We start from the raw sequence: 13,582 nt of genomic DNA, 5'->3' as shown, positions 1-13,582 counted from the left end.
TCCCTTTATTTTTTTGAGCAGTGTATATATACACCGGACACGACAAGACGAGGACACGGGACGTCTGACTGCTATGTCATCTTGGTATGCAGTTTAAGCTAGTGATTTATTATTATTTTTTTTTACATTGGATACGTCTTAATCCACCGCATCCGTGAAAGGTGGCAGAGCTAGAGTGGTGTTTGTAAGACCAGGATACATCCTGAAAATCAGTCTTCTTGCGAAAATGTGTGTAGCGCCCGAACAGTTTGGGCTACTCACTAATATTTATAACCAAACACTTTAAAATGATTTTACTGTGTGACTTTCACTTTTACTTGAGTCATTTTCTATTAAGGTATCTTTACTTTTACTCAAGTATGACAGTTGCGTACTTTTTCCGCCACAGATTTTTTGTCAGAAACATAGTCGCTAAAAACTGAAATTTGTTCAATATGCATGGTATTATCTTCCAGTAAAATGTACCTATTATACATTATTTTGGCTTGTAGACCTTACACACATACTGACACACTTTAAAAATGGAYCAACAATTGTGGACTTTTGCATTAATTCTTCTTTTATGTTGATTGAGCTTTCATTACACTGTGTGATAACACTGGAGTTGAAGACTGGAGATCTTCACTCTCATAGCAGCAAGGTAGTATGGAAACAAATCAGGTTACTCGGCCAGACAATAAATAATCTGTCTCTTTGGATGATGTCAATGTTTGAAAATTCATAAAAAGCTGCAGCGTTAATTTCTATTTTACACAACTTATATGCAAACATTATTTTGCCAATATTTATACAAAAAAAAATCCAACATGGCTGGAATGCAGTTTGCCTCTAAACAAATCCCTCTGTATAAGTACTACTAGTCCTTTCAGAGATGTGTCCCTTCTCGTAGAGTCATTACCTTCTTCTTCTTCTTCATCATCGCCATCAAGGTAATCTCAGCCTAATTTTATACTGAGGTGACAAGTGAACACTCGCCCAAGCCCTTTTCTGTCAATAAACAGCATGACAAAGGTACCCCATCATACCGCCATACAAAGTGAAGGAGAGAAGCTTGTGACATTACAGGAAAGTCCATACAATACCACAAAAAGTCACAGTACAGAAAACATATGTACATGAAAACAACTAGGCGCACACATGTCGACCATTCAGCTCAATTAGATATTTTTTGTAAAAACAAAACAAAGAACTAGAAAAGAGGTCTGTGGCACCTTAAGGAGCTTTAGAAGTAATGTTAGCAGCTTGATCCAATACCAAAATATTGCAATATTGCAGTGTTTCTTACATACACATTCAACATGGTTCAATGGTACCACTGAAGCTTATAATGAAGGTTGGCATGAATTGCTAAAGGTCTGTGTCTCTCACTGAAGAAACCCTTGTATCAGATACTCAATAATCCATCAGTGGACACAATAAGTGCCTTCTGAAACCATAAAAAGTGTAAAATATTGAGGATATAAAAATATCAGTATCCCAAGCACTTGAACCTTATAAGCTACTCCAATACATTTACTCAAATTTGATATATAGTTCTTAGATAACTTTTTCATTATCAAGGGTTAATAAAGTGATCATGTCAGAGAAGCCGGTGTTTGGAGGATATATTGGCACGGGTGTTGTTAGGCCCGAGACAAAGTTGAGTAACAAACATATTCAAATAATGATTGACATATTTTCATTAAAAACGTTATTTTGATTAATTTATTCATACCATTTCATCCTTCCACAAGACATATGCTCCCGAGTGGCACAGTGGTCTAAGGCACTGCATCTCAGTGCAAGAGGCGTCACTACAGTCCCTGGTTTGAATCCAGGTTGTATCACATCCGACTGTGATTGGGAGTCCCACAGGGCGGCGCACAATTGGCCCAGTGTTGTCCGGGTTTTGCCGGGGTAGGCGTCATTGTAAATAAGAATTTGTGACTTGCCTAGTTAAATAAAGGTTCAATTTAAAAAAAAAATCCCGACACAAATCTAGGGTTGCTACCCAAGCCGGCTGGTAATTTGGTCTATCGGTTCGGTTGCCAGGGACGCGATTCAGTCTTTTTGTTATGTATCTATGGACGTGACCCAGATGTTTGTTCAAAATGTTCTTATCCCTTGCTTGCTAGCTAGCCAACTACAGCTAACTTACAGTCACGTCAAACAGTGCAGCCAGAATAACAAAGTAGCTGCATTTGCGTTTGTTTAAGCTGTTTTCTAGTGACATTTATTTGTATAGATCATAACAATGAGCCAAAGATGCGCGATTTCGCCTGGCATAGAAAATGTCCTCTCTCGTCAGGAMACTGTTGTTCAGTGGAGCTGGCCAACAACACTGCTAACATAATCACTTCAAACTTAAGCTGGAAAGACAGCAAACTAGCTGCATTTCGTTTCGTTTGACCTGTTTCTATTGTCATTTCTTTGTATATATCCATAAAAATTATGCCAGCGGATTCATGATTTCGACTGGCTGAGAAACGCTGCCTGCCTGTCTGTCTGGTCTCGCCATGTTCATGGGACAGCTGGAGATCGAATTTCAATATTGAAAAGTTTCAAATGTCGTGGAGACAGACAGCAAGGTTATACAAATCTCAGCTGTTGAAAATCAAATGCTAGTCTAAAAGAAATGGGAGGTAATGTCTAGATGCTTTTTATAGTGGAGATCAAGTTTATAAATTGCCTCGGTGGGCTAATAAGACAGTGGATTGTGAAGTAAGATGGAACAGAGTAAATTGGCATTTCAACGTCATAGTTTTAGCTGGTGGTAACTTGTGGAATAGACACTGGCTGGAATGCACTTTTAACCAATCAGCATCCACCCGTTGTATAAAAGTCAAACAAATTGTCAGCGTAGATATAGATGCTAAAGAATTTGGCATATGTAAAATGATTGCAATGATGTGAAAATAGAGTCTTTAATATCTGACAGATAGACACCTCAATGAGACACACGGAACATTTGTGCAATTAATGCAAAAATTAAATGTTGATAGAAAAACACTGTAAAAACTGTACCTTTAAAAATAAAACATTTAATATTGTATTTACACGTTAACTTTCTCTAAAGAGGTAACTACGACATTTTAAACAAGAAAAAAATATTGGAGGAAACAAAGGAAATCCATTTTCCAAAAGTGCTAAGATTAAAATAAATCTGGCTTACCAAACATTTTATGTAAAACCACAAATCTTCAAGACACACTGACAGCACACACCTCCATAACACTTGAAAACATTACACAGACATTCAGCTTCCCCTTTTAATGACATCACGTGGCCCTTACTAAAGTGATATTATTTTCAGTMAAGAAATGTTGAAGGAACAGGGGAGATTCAAAGCAGTTTTTTGCTTTAATGATCATTTTTAACAGAGTAGAACAATGTCATGTTTTTCTCCAAGGGAAGACACTGCTGGACAGTCTGTGTTATCTTAAATTAATGAGTTAAAGTAAACACTTCATACCAATTGTACAGTCACTAAACTGAGCACAGTCTTTTCTTTAAACATACAAGTTGGAGCTAAAGTTGAAGTTACAACCTAAAGTGGACCTCACTGTAAATGAACAGCCCAGCTACTGTACTTTTTCAGTCATTATGATCAAGCGAATCAATATTCACTCCAATAGGTTACATGAACATACAGAGTTGGTCTACGTGAGAATGTAATGTTTTTAGGATTATAAAAATGTACTCGAATTATATCCAAATAGTTAATCAACTAAGACAAAAGGTTTTTAATATAATATTTAACTATTTCAATGGGATCTATGTATAAAAGTGATTTATGGTTTACATGAGAGAATTAAATAGTAAAACTTGATTAATTAAACTGGATATGCAGTATGTTGCTACTATTAATCAAAATGCTATAGGCACAGATTGCTTGCTTGTAATCAGCCCTGCTGTACTGAAACGAACGAGGTTGAAAGTTGTGTGTGAGGTCCTCATTTTCAGACCTTCTCCCTTTGAGTGAGGCAAAAACACTTATAAATGCCACTTCTCGAAGAAGGGTACAAAATACTGTCAAATATATCCATTAAAGGCAAAGGTTGACTTTCATCTGAACCCTCTCTATCACCATAGCATTACATCCCAGGGTTATCAATATCATTCCTTCAATGATGGGTTTGAATTGATCTAGATACTTACATCTCAGTTGTAACTAAAAAACTGTATTCTCTGAGAGCCATACACTATCAATGAGCAAAGCAGAAACAGAGGYGTTTAGATTTTCAGATGCACGGACACGCACGCACACATGCACAGTCACACACACAGTGCCAAGAACACAAGTTCCTAAAGACTGGCAGTGACCTAAGTCGTTTCATCTAACATAGCTGTTCAAGGAACAGTTTGACGGCAGCAGGGTCAGTGTCTCTCAGCACAGTGTTACTGCATCTCGCACAGAGACAATTCTGGGAATGTCACTTCTTGAACAGACCAACCATGTCTAGTTTTTAATTTTGCAGTTCAAGTGAGAAATGTTTCCATTACATACATTATACACAAATGAAAGTATACTAACACGAACTCTGTCTGTGACCAAAGAGTGTCTTGAACCCATATTGGTAGTAATATAGGCATGTCCTCTCACTGTCATCCATATTGATAGTTTCTACTGTATATCATACAGCACTATGCAACACAATGTACAAAATTGACAAGATCATTCTGAGCGACTAAAAACCAAACCTCAGAAACACTCTACAACCATGGCAGCTGAGAATGAACTCAAGCCGAATTCATATCATGCAGAGAGGTGTGCAATCCAGTACTTTATCTAAACCTACAATGTCAAAACAACTGCTATCTAAGTTGGTGCTAAGGGGCTACTTCAGGGACTGGTAAGCTAAATTAGCCATGTATCAGTCTTATTGAAACAGCAATTGTGGGGAAGCATTTTCTATGCTGAGCAGAGAATGATTGATATGCTGGCTGCCGATATACTTACATTTGAGGAATCCTTATTTGTGAATGATACTGTATAACAAGGGCAATGTCATTCCTGGCTGGCTGTAATATTGTATTTACATTCTCTACCTGTTAATAAAATGTTTGTTCTGTCTTCACCTGACAAACCAACAACTTTTGTAGTTAAAACTCTAAAGATAGCTTATGTCATATGGATGCAAGCTTATGTCATTTTCACAAAATAAAAACCAAAATATTGTAATTGTATTATTATGGGCCTTGCAAATAATCTTGGATTACTGGATCCTGACTTGAAATTTAAAGTTGGGACATCACTTGGCGCTGAGTAAATGAACAACCTGTCACATATGACATTAAAAGTGCTTTGCATTCATTTCTCTGAATGTCTGCATGTGTGAGGGAAAAATCTCCCATTCACACGTGATTAATCCATCCCACCACCTTGATGAGTTGTAACAGACAATTCTGTTCTGACCCCTCTAGTCTCCCAGGTTGCAAAGAAGAGGACCCTCACATAGACAATCACTTAATTGTCCTTGACTGGAAACACAAACACGTGAAGTAGGCACACACAAACCTGCACATACACATTCAAGGTGACCAGATATGTTTACAGATCCCAAGGAGGCTCATAATAATGGCTTGGAGTGACTGAAATGGATGCCATTCCAATTATTCAGTTCCAGCCATTACTATGAGCCTGTCCTCACCAATTAAGGTGCCTGTAGCCACCTGTGACAGACACCCATCTAGCACTTCAAACTGCACAATGGATATATTTCTCTTTGTAACTGGTGGCTCAACTTCACTTGTTTCCTGCTGTTGAAATAYTGCTAACATTATCCTTGATTTGATGCATGATTGGGTTATTGTTCCCCAAACTATTTCTAACCTAATTTCCGGTATTAACACCTGTTGAATGTGGAAAGACAAATTGCAAATTGGAACCAGACAATAGAAACAACAATAAAGCACTGCCAGTTATGTGGCAGTGCTTTATTGTTGTTTCTATTGTCTGGTTCCATTTCAGTCCTTAGTCCCTTCCACTAGCTGCTGGCCTTTGATAACAACAGTTATGAAATGACTAGATAGGTGGAAGCATAGATGATGGCTCAACAAGCTTAATCCAAGTGGAAATGTTACAATTTTGCTTTCCAATCCAGTCCATAAAACAAAGGGGTAGGTAGCAGCAAGAGGCTAGGGGCCGAAATAGTACCGGGCCATTAGGAGAATCAGAAAACCTACCATACTAAAGGTTTATTTTGTTTCCTCTCAAAATATCAACATTTCCTGTCTTTTTCTCCTCACTTTGAAAACATCTACAGTCCTATTGATCTGATTGGTTACTAATAATATAATTTAAAATCCCTCAAATTTTGTCCCATATGTGTTTAGACACGGCGACCATTTATGTCTAAATGGTCGCCGTGTCTAAACACATATGAGACAAAATTTGAGGGATTTTAAGTGATATTATTAGTCACCGTAAATGAATGTTTTCAATCTTGCCTTAAAAATGTATATTATCTTGTCACCTTTTATATGAAATAAATTGAAATGAGGATGAACAACTTAGTCTATATCTGGTTGAGTTATTTCAAGGGTCTATAGGGGAACAACTAGGCAGCAGCAATGTTTACAACCATCAGTGACAGCATGACACTATTCTGCCTGGCAATTCAGTCCATATTTGGTTGACTTTGGTTTTGATGGGGAAACAGGGATGGTTCTCACACTACCTTCCAAAAGGGGCTTTTCAGTACCTTATGTCTAATAATGTATATTTCCAATTGCTTGAAATCCTAAAACAAAAAACGATAAGACATTTTTTAACGTTTTGCATTGCTGACATTCAACATCACACAAAGTGCTATATGAAAATATGGTTAAATCGACACACTAAGTTAAAGCAATTGCAAGGCAATTAGAAATACAAAATAGAAATACATCACTGCAATCTCATTCCTCCATAAATTAATCTATGGAAAACTCCAAAACCCTAGATATGTTTGATTGTTGTTGTGTATACTAAAAGGGACTGTGTAAGTCTTCAGCATTATAGAGGTGAATTTGTAAGGGTGGTGATATAGCATTGTTGACACTAACCAAATGAAATGTCAACCATTATCCCATGGCTTGAGTTATGTGGTTGAGCCAAACTACTTGTTTATCTGTATTTAAAGAATCCCATAATTGTTGAACAGAAGTGCAATTATGGCATAGTTTTGTGCAGACACAAAAAAAAAATGGTTACTGCCATAAAAATACAAATTAGCTTTTTTTTTTATCAACCTGTGTGTGTGTATGTACTGTAAGTGTGTGCATGCGTGGATAATGGGTATGCGTGTGTGTTTGTGTTTTATCATCTCACTGGAAGGCCTGGTGGAAGCGGGGCAGCATGGTGGTTGTGCTCAGGTTTGAGGAATAGGAGGAGTGGCCAAGGAGGGGGCTGATACCCCCCCCACTTCCCGCTACCTTGTGGGAATCCGGGGGCTGGGGCGCCAGCTGGACGAGAGACAGTGCCTCCTCTGGCAGGTAGGGGAACCCGCCTAAACCCCCGCCAGCTGCCGCCTGGTGCCCATACGGGGGGCCATTCAATGGCAGGAAGTTGAAGAGTTGTGAGAAGTCGACCAACGAGGAAGAGGCCAGCGACTCGCCCACTGCCACGATTTTGGACAGAGACACCTCGCCGGGCGAGGTCTCATCCAACAAGCCCACCTGGGAGTCCAACTCCAGTTTGGAGGCGGAGGATAGCTGAGCCCCCTCAGCCCAGGAGGGCACGCCGCTCTGCAGTTCCATCAGATACGTCTCCAGTTCTCCCTTTAGATTCTGCTCCCTCTCCAGGGTGGAGATGGAGTATGAGGTAAGGTTGGAGCCCAGCTGGTACTTTAGGGAGAAGGGGTGTGGGGAATTGGGCTCTATGTCCAGGGGGGGGGTGGTGGGGCAGTGGTGCTGGGGMAGSAGAGGGCCRCCGTASMGGTTGAGCTGGAGCTGCCKGTGCRGCRYYGACATGGTGGCCAGCTCRCCCTTGACRCCTCCRGCYAKCCCGYWGGAGAAGRGKGAKKCCAGCGAATCGKCCGGCTCCGTCTTGACCCTCAGCAGCTCGCGGGCATGGCTCTTTTTCACATGACGCGTCAGGTGGTCCTTCCGGCCGAATCGCTGTGCGCAGTACTGGCACAGGAAGTCCTTACGGCCCGTGTGCACCACCATGTGGCGCCGCACGTCCTTGCGCGTGATGAAGCGGCGCTCGCAATGCTCGCACCTGTGCTTCTTGTCTTTGGTGCCGCCCGAGGCCTTGCCGGCGTGGGTCTTGAGGTGCTCCAGGAGCAGGCCTGTGTTGGCGAATGGCTGCAGGCACACCTGGCAGGTGAGATCTCCGCTGTTGGCCGCATGCAGGGCCAGGTGGCGCTTGAAGCCCAGCTTGGTGTTGTAGCTCTTGCTGCATTCCTGGCAGGTGAAGGCCTCCTTGTTGGGGTCGTGAGTGTGCAGGTGGTTCTTTAAGTGATCCTTTCGCTGGAACATTTTCTCACAGTACGTACATTTGTGGGTTTTCTCCGGCGAGTGTGTCACCATATGCCTTCGAACACAGATGACATTCAATCAACACTTCATATTTCAGCAATAATTCTTTCTGCTTATTAGGGCCGGGACGRTACCAGTATCGTTGCAAGTACTAGACGGTACTAGTTAGTATCGTGGCAAGGAAACAAAAAAACGAAGCAGATTTCACTTCTTTAGGAAAACAGCCCTAATGTTGGAAACAAACATCATTATGTAGTCCACCATAGTCACATTTATTTATTTTCCAAGCTATAGCACACACTATTTTACAGCAGGTTTTTAAAGGACCAAAGAGTTCGATCTGCTTCATGTTTACACTTTTGCCATGGAAAAAATATTGCGATACTGGAATCGTCACTGCCCTAGTGCTTATGTAAGCATGCTAGTCAGGACAGATACGTATGATCTTAAAACTTGAATAATCCACGAATGTATACAATGATAGACTACTAAAGATAACAACTACATATTAAAGCAAGTGTTGTACATACAGATGAATACAGAATGGCCTACTAGAAGATAACGGGCGCTTGTTCTGTTACCGTAGCAGTTTGTATTTGGAGACGAAGGCTTTGGTGCAGTCCTGGTGGGAGCACCAGTACGGTCTCTCTCCCGTGTGTGAGTATGAGTGCACCTTTAGCTTCTCCACGCTGTTGAAGGCCTTCTCACACAGCTGACAGGGGAAGTTCTTCCTGGGCTTGCCCCCTTCCGCTCTCTTTCGCCTCCCCGTGGCCACCGCGAGCCTGGCTTTATCTGAAATGTGGTCTAGGTGCCCCTGGATTCCCGTGGCCATTGCACCCTAGGGCAGCGCGGCTGACTGGGCAGGGACGCGGTTCCCACCTAGTGTCGATGACGCTTGTTCTCTATCCAGTTTTATGTGCTCAACACCGCCAGGACTCAGAGGCCTGAGGGTGTGTGTGTGTGTGTGTGTGTGTGTGTGTGTGTGTGTGTGTGTGTKTGTGTGTGTGTGTGTGTGTGAGTGAGTGAGTGAGTGAGTGAGTGAGTGAGTGAGTGAGTGAGTGAGTGAGTGAGAGAGAGAGAGAAAAAGGTCAATGTTCACATTCAAAAGGGTAAGATGTTCTACTGAAATTCCATATCATTCTACAAGTAGGGGAATACATTTGTTATTTTTATTATTTCCACAGTTTCCAAATATTTCACAGATGAGGATGAAGGTATATCAAATTCAATGAAAGTAGAGAGATGTATAGGATATGAGTAATATACATTTTTGAGTTGATACAATGTATTTGTATAAAGCCCAGTATTGACGAGAAGCCCCTGTGTGTGTCATTCATTGATTACATTTATAAGATTGAAAATCCAAACAAAATCCAGTCATAGAGAAGGTTCTAAAACAGTAATCAAGCTATTGCTTTTAAATATAGCAATCAATCCATCTTGATCCTATATTTATCCACTATCGGGACATGATTCAGAAGGCTTCCAGGATAACATTCCCGCAGCAACAGGAACGCAGCTTCTGGCAAACCTGCATGGCTAATTACCAAGTCGGATTATCCCGGACCTGGAGCAAATAGTCCCAACTACCAATGCAAGCCGAGAAGGGAAATGTGCAACAGGGAGCAGAGGAAGCGCACAGGAGCTCTCATTAAAAACCTGTCTGCCCTACATAATAAATACCTACTGGATATAGCATTATAGAAGCTATAGTACACATTAAGGATCAGTTGATCTCCACACAGTGACCAGGTTATAGCCCATGGGAAGACAGGACTGGGCGATACAGAACTAGGAGAAACAGTAATGGAACCAGCGATGGAAGAAGAAATTAGATGTATAGCAGAAGAATATGGGGAGAGCAAACAGGTTTTGTAATGATCACACTTATTAGAGGGGGTTATTAATACTAAGTTCAGGTGTGCTAAGACAAACATCCATTGCTCTCAATATATAGGTAATGTTGTGTAAAGGGCAATTGTTTTATAGCTAAATGTATGGTAAAGGCTTGTAAGCTCACTGCTCTGATGCCTTGTTTTAGCTGCTTAAAAAACTCTGAGACCGCACATTTTAACCCATCTTTGTAGGATGAACAATCACAGCAGTCTTATACAATTAAAGATGGTTAAAATGTGCAGTCTCAGAGTTTTTTAAGCAGCTAAAACAAGGCATCAGAGCAGTGAGCTGGTTGTATTCATTAACCAACAATAAAATTAAATGGTTGTGATACATTTATTCATAGATGCACAATTCATAAAAATGTATTAGAATGCTAGTGAAAAATAATGGAGGTGTTCCATCATCATCTTCAAAACATGAAATCAAAAATAACACTTTCTKATTAATCAAATTATTATCAAAACCCTTTCTGGTGATCTGTATTCACAGTGCACAAGTCTAATAAAAGACTAATTAAAGCACTTAAAAACTGGTATTTAGAATTTCAACAGGGTGACATATTTTAGTGTCTAAAGATGTTTTGATTGACTAGAACTTAGTGTTCTGTCTTCGATAAGTTTTGTGATAATGAGGTTTGCGAATCATCTCTAAATTACCATACCTTATTAAGACAAATCCTCTTTCTTAATGTAACATTAAACATACTTTTTTATCTTTCACAATACTCTCACTAACTGTCTAAGAACATTACTTTATAGACATATAATACCATTGATGTTAGATAAGTAAACTATGACAAAGTAGAACTGAATCATTGGGTTGTACTAATATTTCTAACACTATTCTCACGATATTCCTACATAGAAAAAAAGAATTAAATACATAATCTCAGTGAGACAAGTTGGTTAGCCTACACAACTGTATTTGATACATTTCTTACACTGGTGAGCATTTGAGCTCAAGCCCCAAATGAGTATTCCAATTTTAAACACATCAACCAAGACAACAGAGACCATCTGCCTTGACAGAATTCAAAAAGATACTGGCTCACTGGAATAGGTCAATTAAAATGTGTATTTTTAAAGTCTTCTGATTTGAGCAGATGAAAAAACATTACATCAACAATGTAAAGATATTAAGTACATCAAATGCTCTATGAATATCAACACTTTGGAGCCAATTGTAGATTTTATTCTACCTTATACCAACAAGAAAATGTAACCTAACTTGTTTAATGTAACTGTACAGTTTTTAAGATCTTAAGTGGTATATAAGTAGTATTATCCCACCATCTAAGATATATACAAGTTGCATACAACTAAGTGTTTTAATGCAACAGATTCATCTTATTTGGCTCAATAACACATAATGAATGTCAAAGAAACAAAGTTTCTTCCTCAATACCTGGTGCAAAGTCTTCTAAAATACAAACTTGATTAAAATATATAAAATCAAAGACAAACAAAAGGATTATCTTTAAAAAAATAAAATAAACCAAAAACACCATGCATGTAGTCAAGTTATTTCATTATGATAGGAAAAATATGTGGACCACTGGTAGCTTAACTCAGATAATAAGAATGCAATGATTTTCACATTATGTAAAACTATATTTAGCATATAATTTAACGTTTTTTTTCCAGAGCTGTATGCCTACATCTATATGCATTACGTAAATGGCGATCAAACTGGTTTATAAACTTGGAAACGAAAGTCAAGGGAAAGCTATCTCTTTAAATTAAAAAAGTTTTCCCCATGTGAAAACCAATTTAGCAAAGCAAAGCATCCACTTCAAAGCAGGGTTTACACATGTTGCCATTCACCAATATTTATTACATAGAAGACAACATTAACATATTGTCTGAACATGCACAATAAGATTTCCATAGCACAACTGTGGCATTCAAAAGAAACCATCCCAAAACAGCCAAAAGCCTAGCTTACATGACTAAAACCAATGCCAAACAGCAGTGTGTGAACCCATCGAGAGTTCACTTGTAGGCTACAGGTTTTGCCATGTTGCTATAGGCTCCTCGTGCGTCCTATAGCCATGAGCAGCAACATTCAGATAGCAGGAGCTCATTGCTATGGCTAACAATAACCTGGGAATAGTTTTCTACACAACACAAAAACTAGGTAGCCTACTGTATCAGTGCATTATACATGCAATGCTACTAATCATCATGTCCAATCTGAAAATGATATATAAGCAACATGCAAATAGTCGCATTAAAGTCAATGGGACATTATTATGATAACACAGCAGGTCAGCATAATAGCATCCAATGCATGTTGTTAAAAAAGTTTTAATGTCACGTGCACAAGTACAGTGCAAATGGCTTAGTATAACTATTTCTGTACAAAATAGACGGACATGAACAATACAATGTTTAGCATCGCCTAATTCATTTGCCCGCAGTTCTCCCTCCATTTTGGTTGTTTATGGTTTTGACAAGCAACTTCTTCTCTTCGATACTTGTAAACTAACTCAAAGTTGCACTGTCATCTCAGATTTTAGTCAAAGACGTGTTCGGTCTACATTCTGGATGAAAACATTACTTAATACAGAGAATTAAATCACAATGCACATATTACATTTCATTTTTAATGCATGTTTCGCAATGCAAATATGCTTCTATCGATCAGGGTATGTTTACAGTGATTTCAGGTGAGTAAAAATAAAACCTGAATGCGCACAGCATGCATTTTTTAAATGTATAAGTTTGATATAGGCTAAGTACGCGTGTGTTCAAGTCAGCTGTTCTCGCAGCACGGTTGTTGATATATTCAGAAAAAAAACTTAACTTCACTTTTCTCAACTCAACTATTTAATCGTTGTTGACATTCAGTAGTATGCAACATAGTCATGACTAGCACCAACGTCACAATTTATTTTACTTTTCTTAATATTTATGCCATGTCTTCCTTAGTTTCCTCTGAGGTCCCGAACTGGGTGCTGATTAACACAAACGTTTCCCCCCCCCCCAATTCACCCCTCTCCCATAATTTGAATAACCCCGGTATTTTAATTCAAGAACCCCGTAACAATTTACTTATATTACGCCAAACTCACCCCATGAGCTTTAACATCCTTTCTGCTGAAATTTTCTTGACTTTCAACTATTTTACGAATTTTTAACAATTTTTTTTCTCATATTTTTTGCTAGACGCGGCGGGCCTGAAAATTGTTTGCTTTCGCCTCTTTCCAGCAGCCATTGTGTATGCGCTGCGATGCAACCAA

The 13,582-nt window shown here is 39.3% G+C and overlaps 1 protein-coding gene across 1 annotated transcript; it reads right to left on the bottom strand.

Annotated features, from left to right (window-relative positions):
* Nucleotides 1-6,341: 6,341 nt before the first annotated feature.
* On the bottom strand, nt 6,342-13,551 carry LOC111972594 (zinc finger protein PLAG1-like). The gene is made up of 3 exons (XM_023999610.2): nt 13,415-13,551; nt 9,024-9,386; nt 6,342-8,497 (listed from the first exon to the last, which is right to left on the bottom strand). Exons 2-3 carry the CDS (start codon nt 9,272-9,274, stop codon nt 7,288-7,290), a joined length of 1,461 nt encoding a protein of 486 aa, XP_023855378.1. The 5' UTR covers nt 9,275-9,386; nt 13,415-13,551; the 3' UTR covers nt 6,342-7,287.
* Nucleotides 13,552-13,582: the final 31 nt, after the last annotated feature.

The sequence above is a fragment of the Salvelinus sp. IW2-2015 genome, linkage group LG14, assembly GCF_002910315.2.
Source record: "Salvelinus sp. IW2-2015 linkage group LG14, ASM291031v2, whole genome shotgun sequence".
NCBI lineage: Eukaryota > Metazoa > Chordata > Actinopteri > Salmoniformes > Salmonidae > Salvelinus > Salvelinus sp. IW2-2015.
This window is presented reverse-complemented; position numbering and strand designations above follow the sequence as displayed.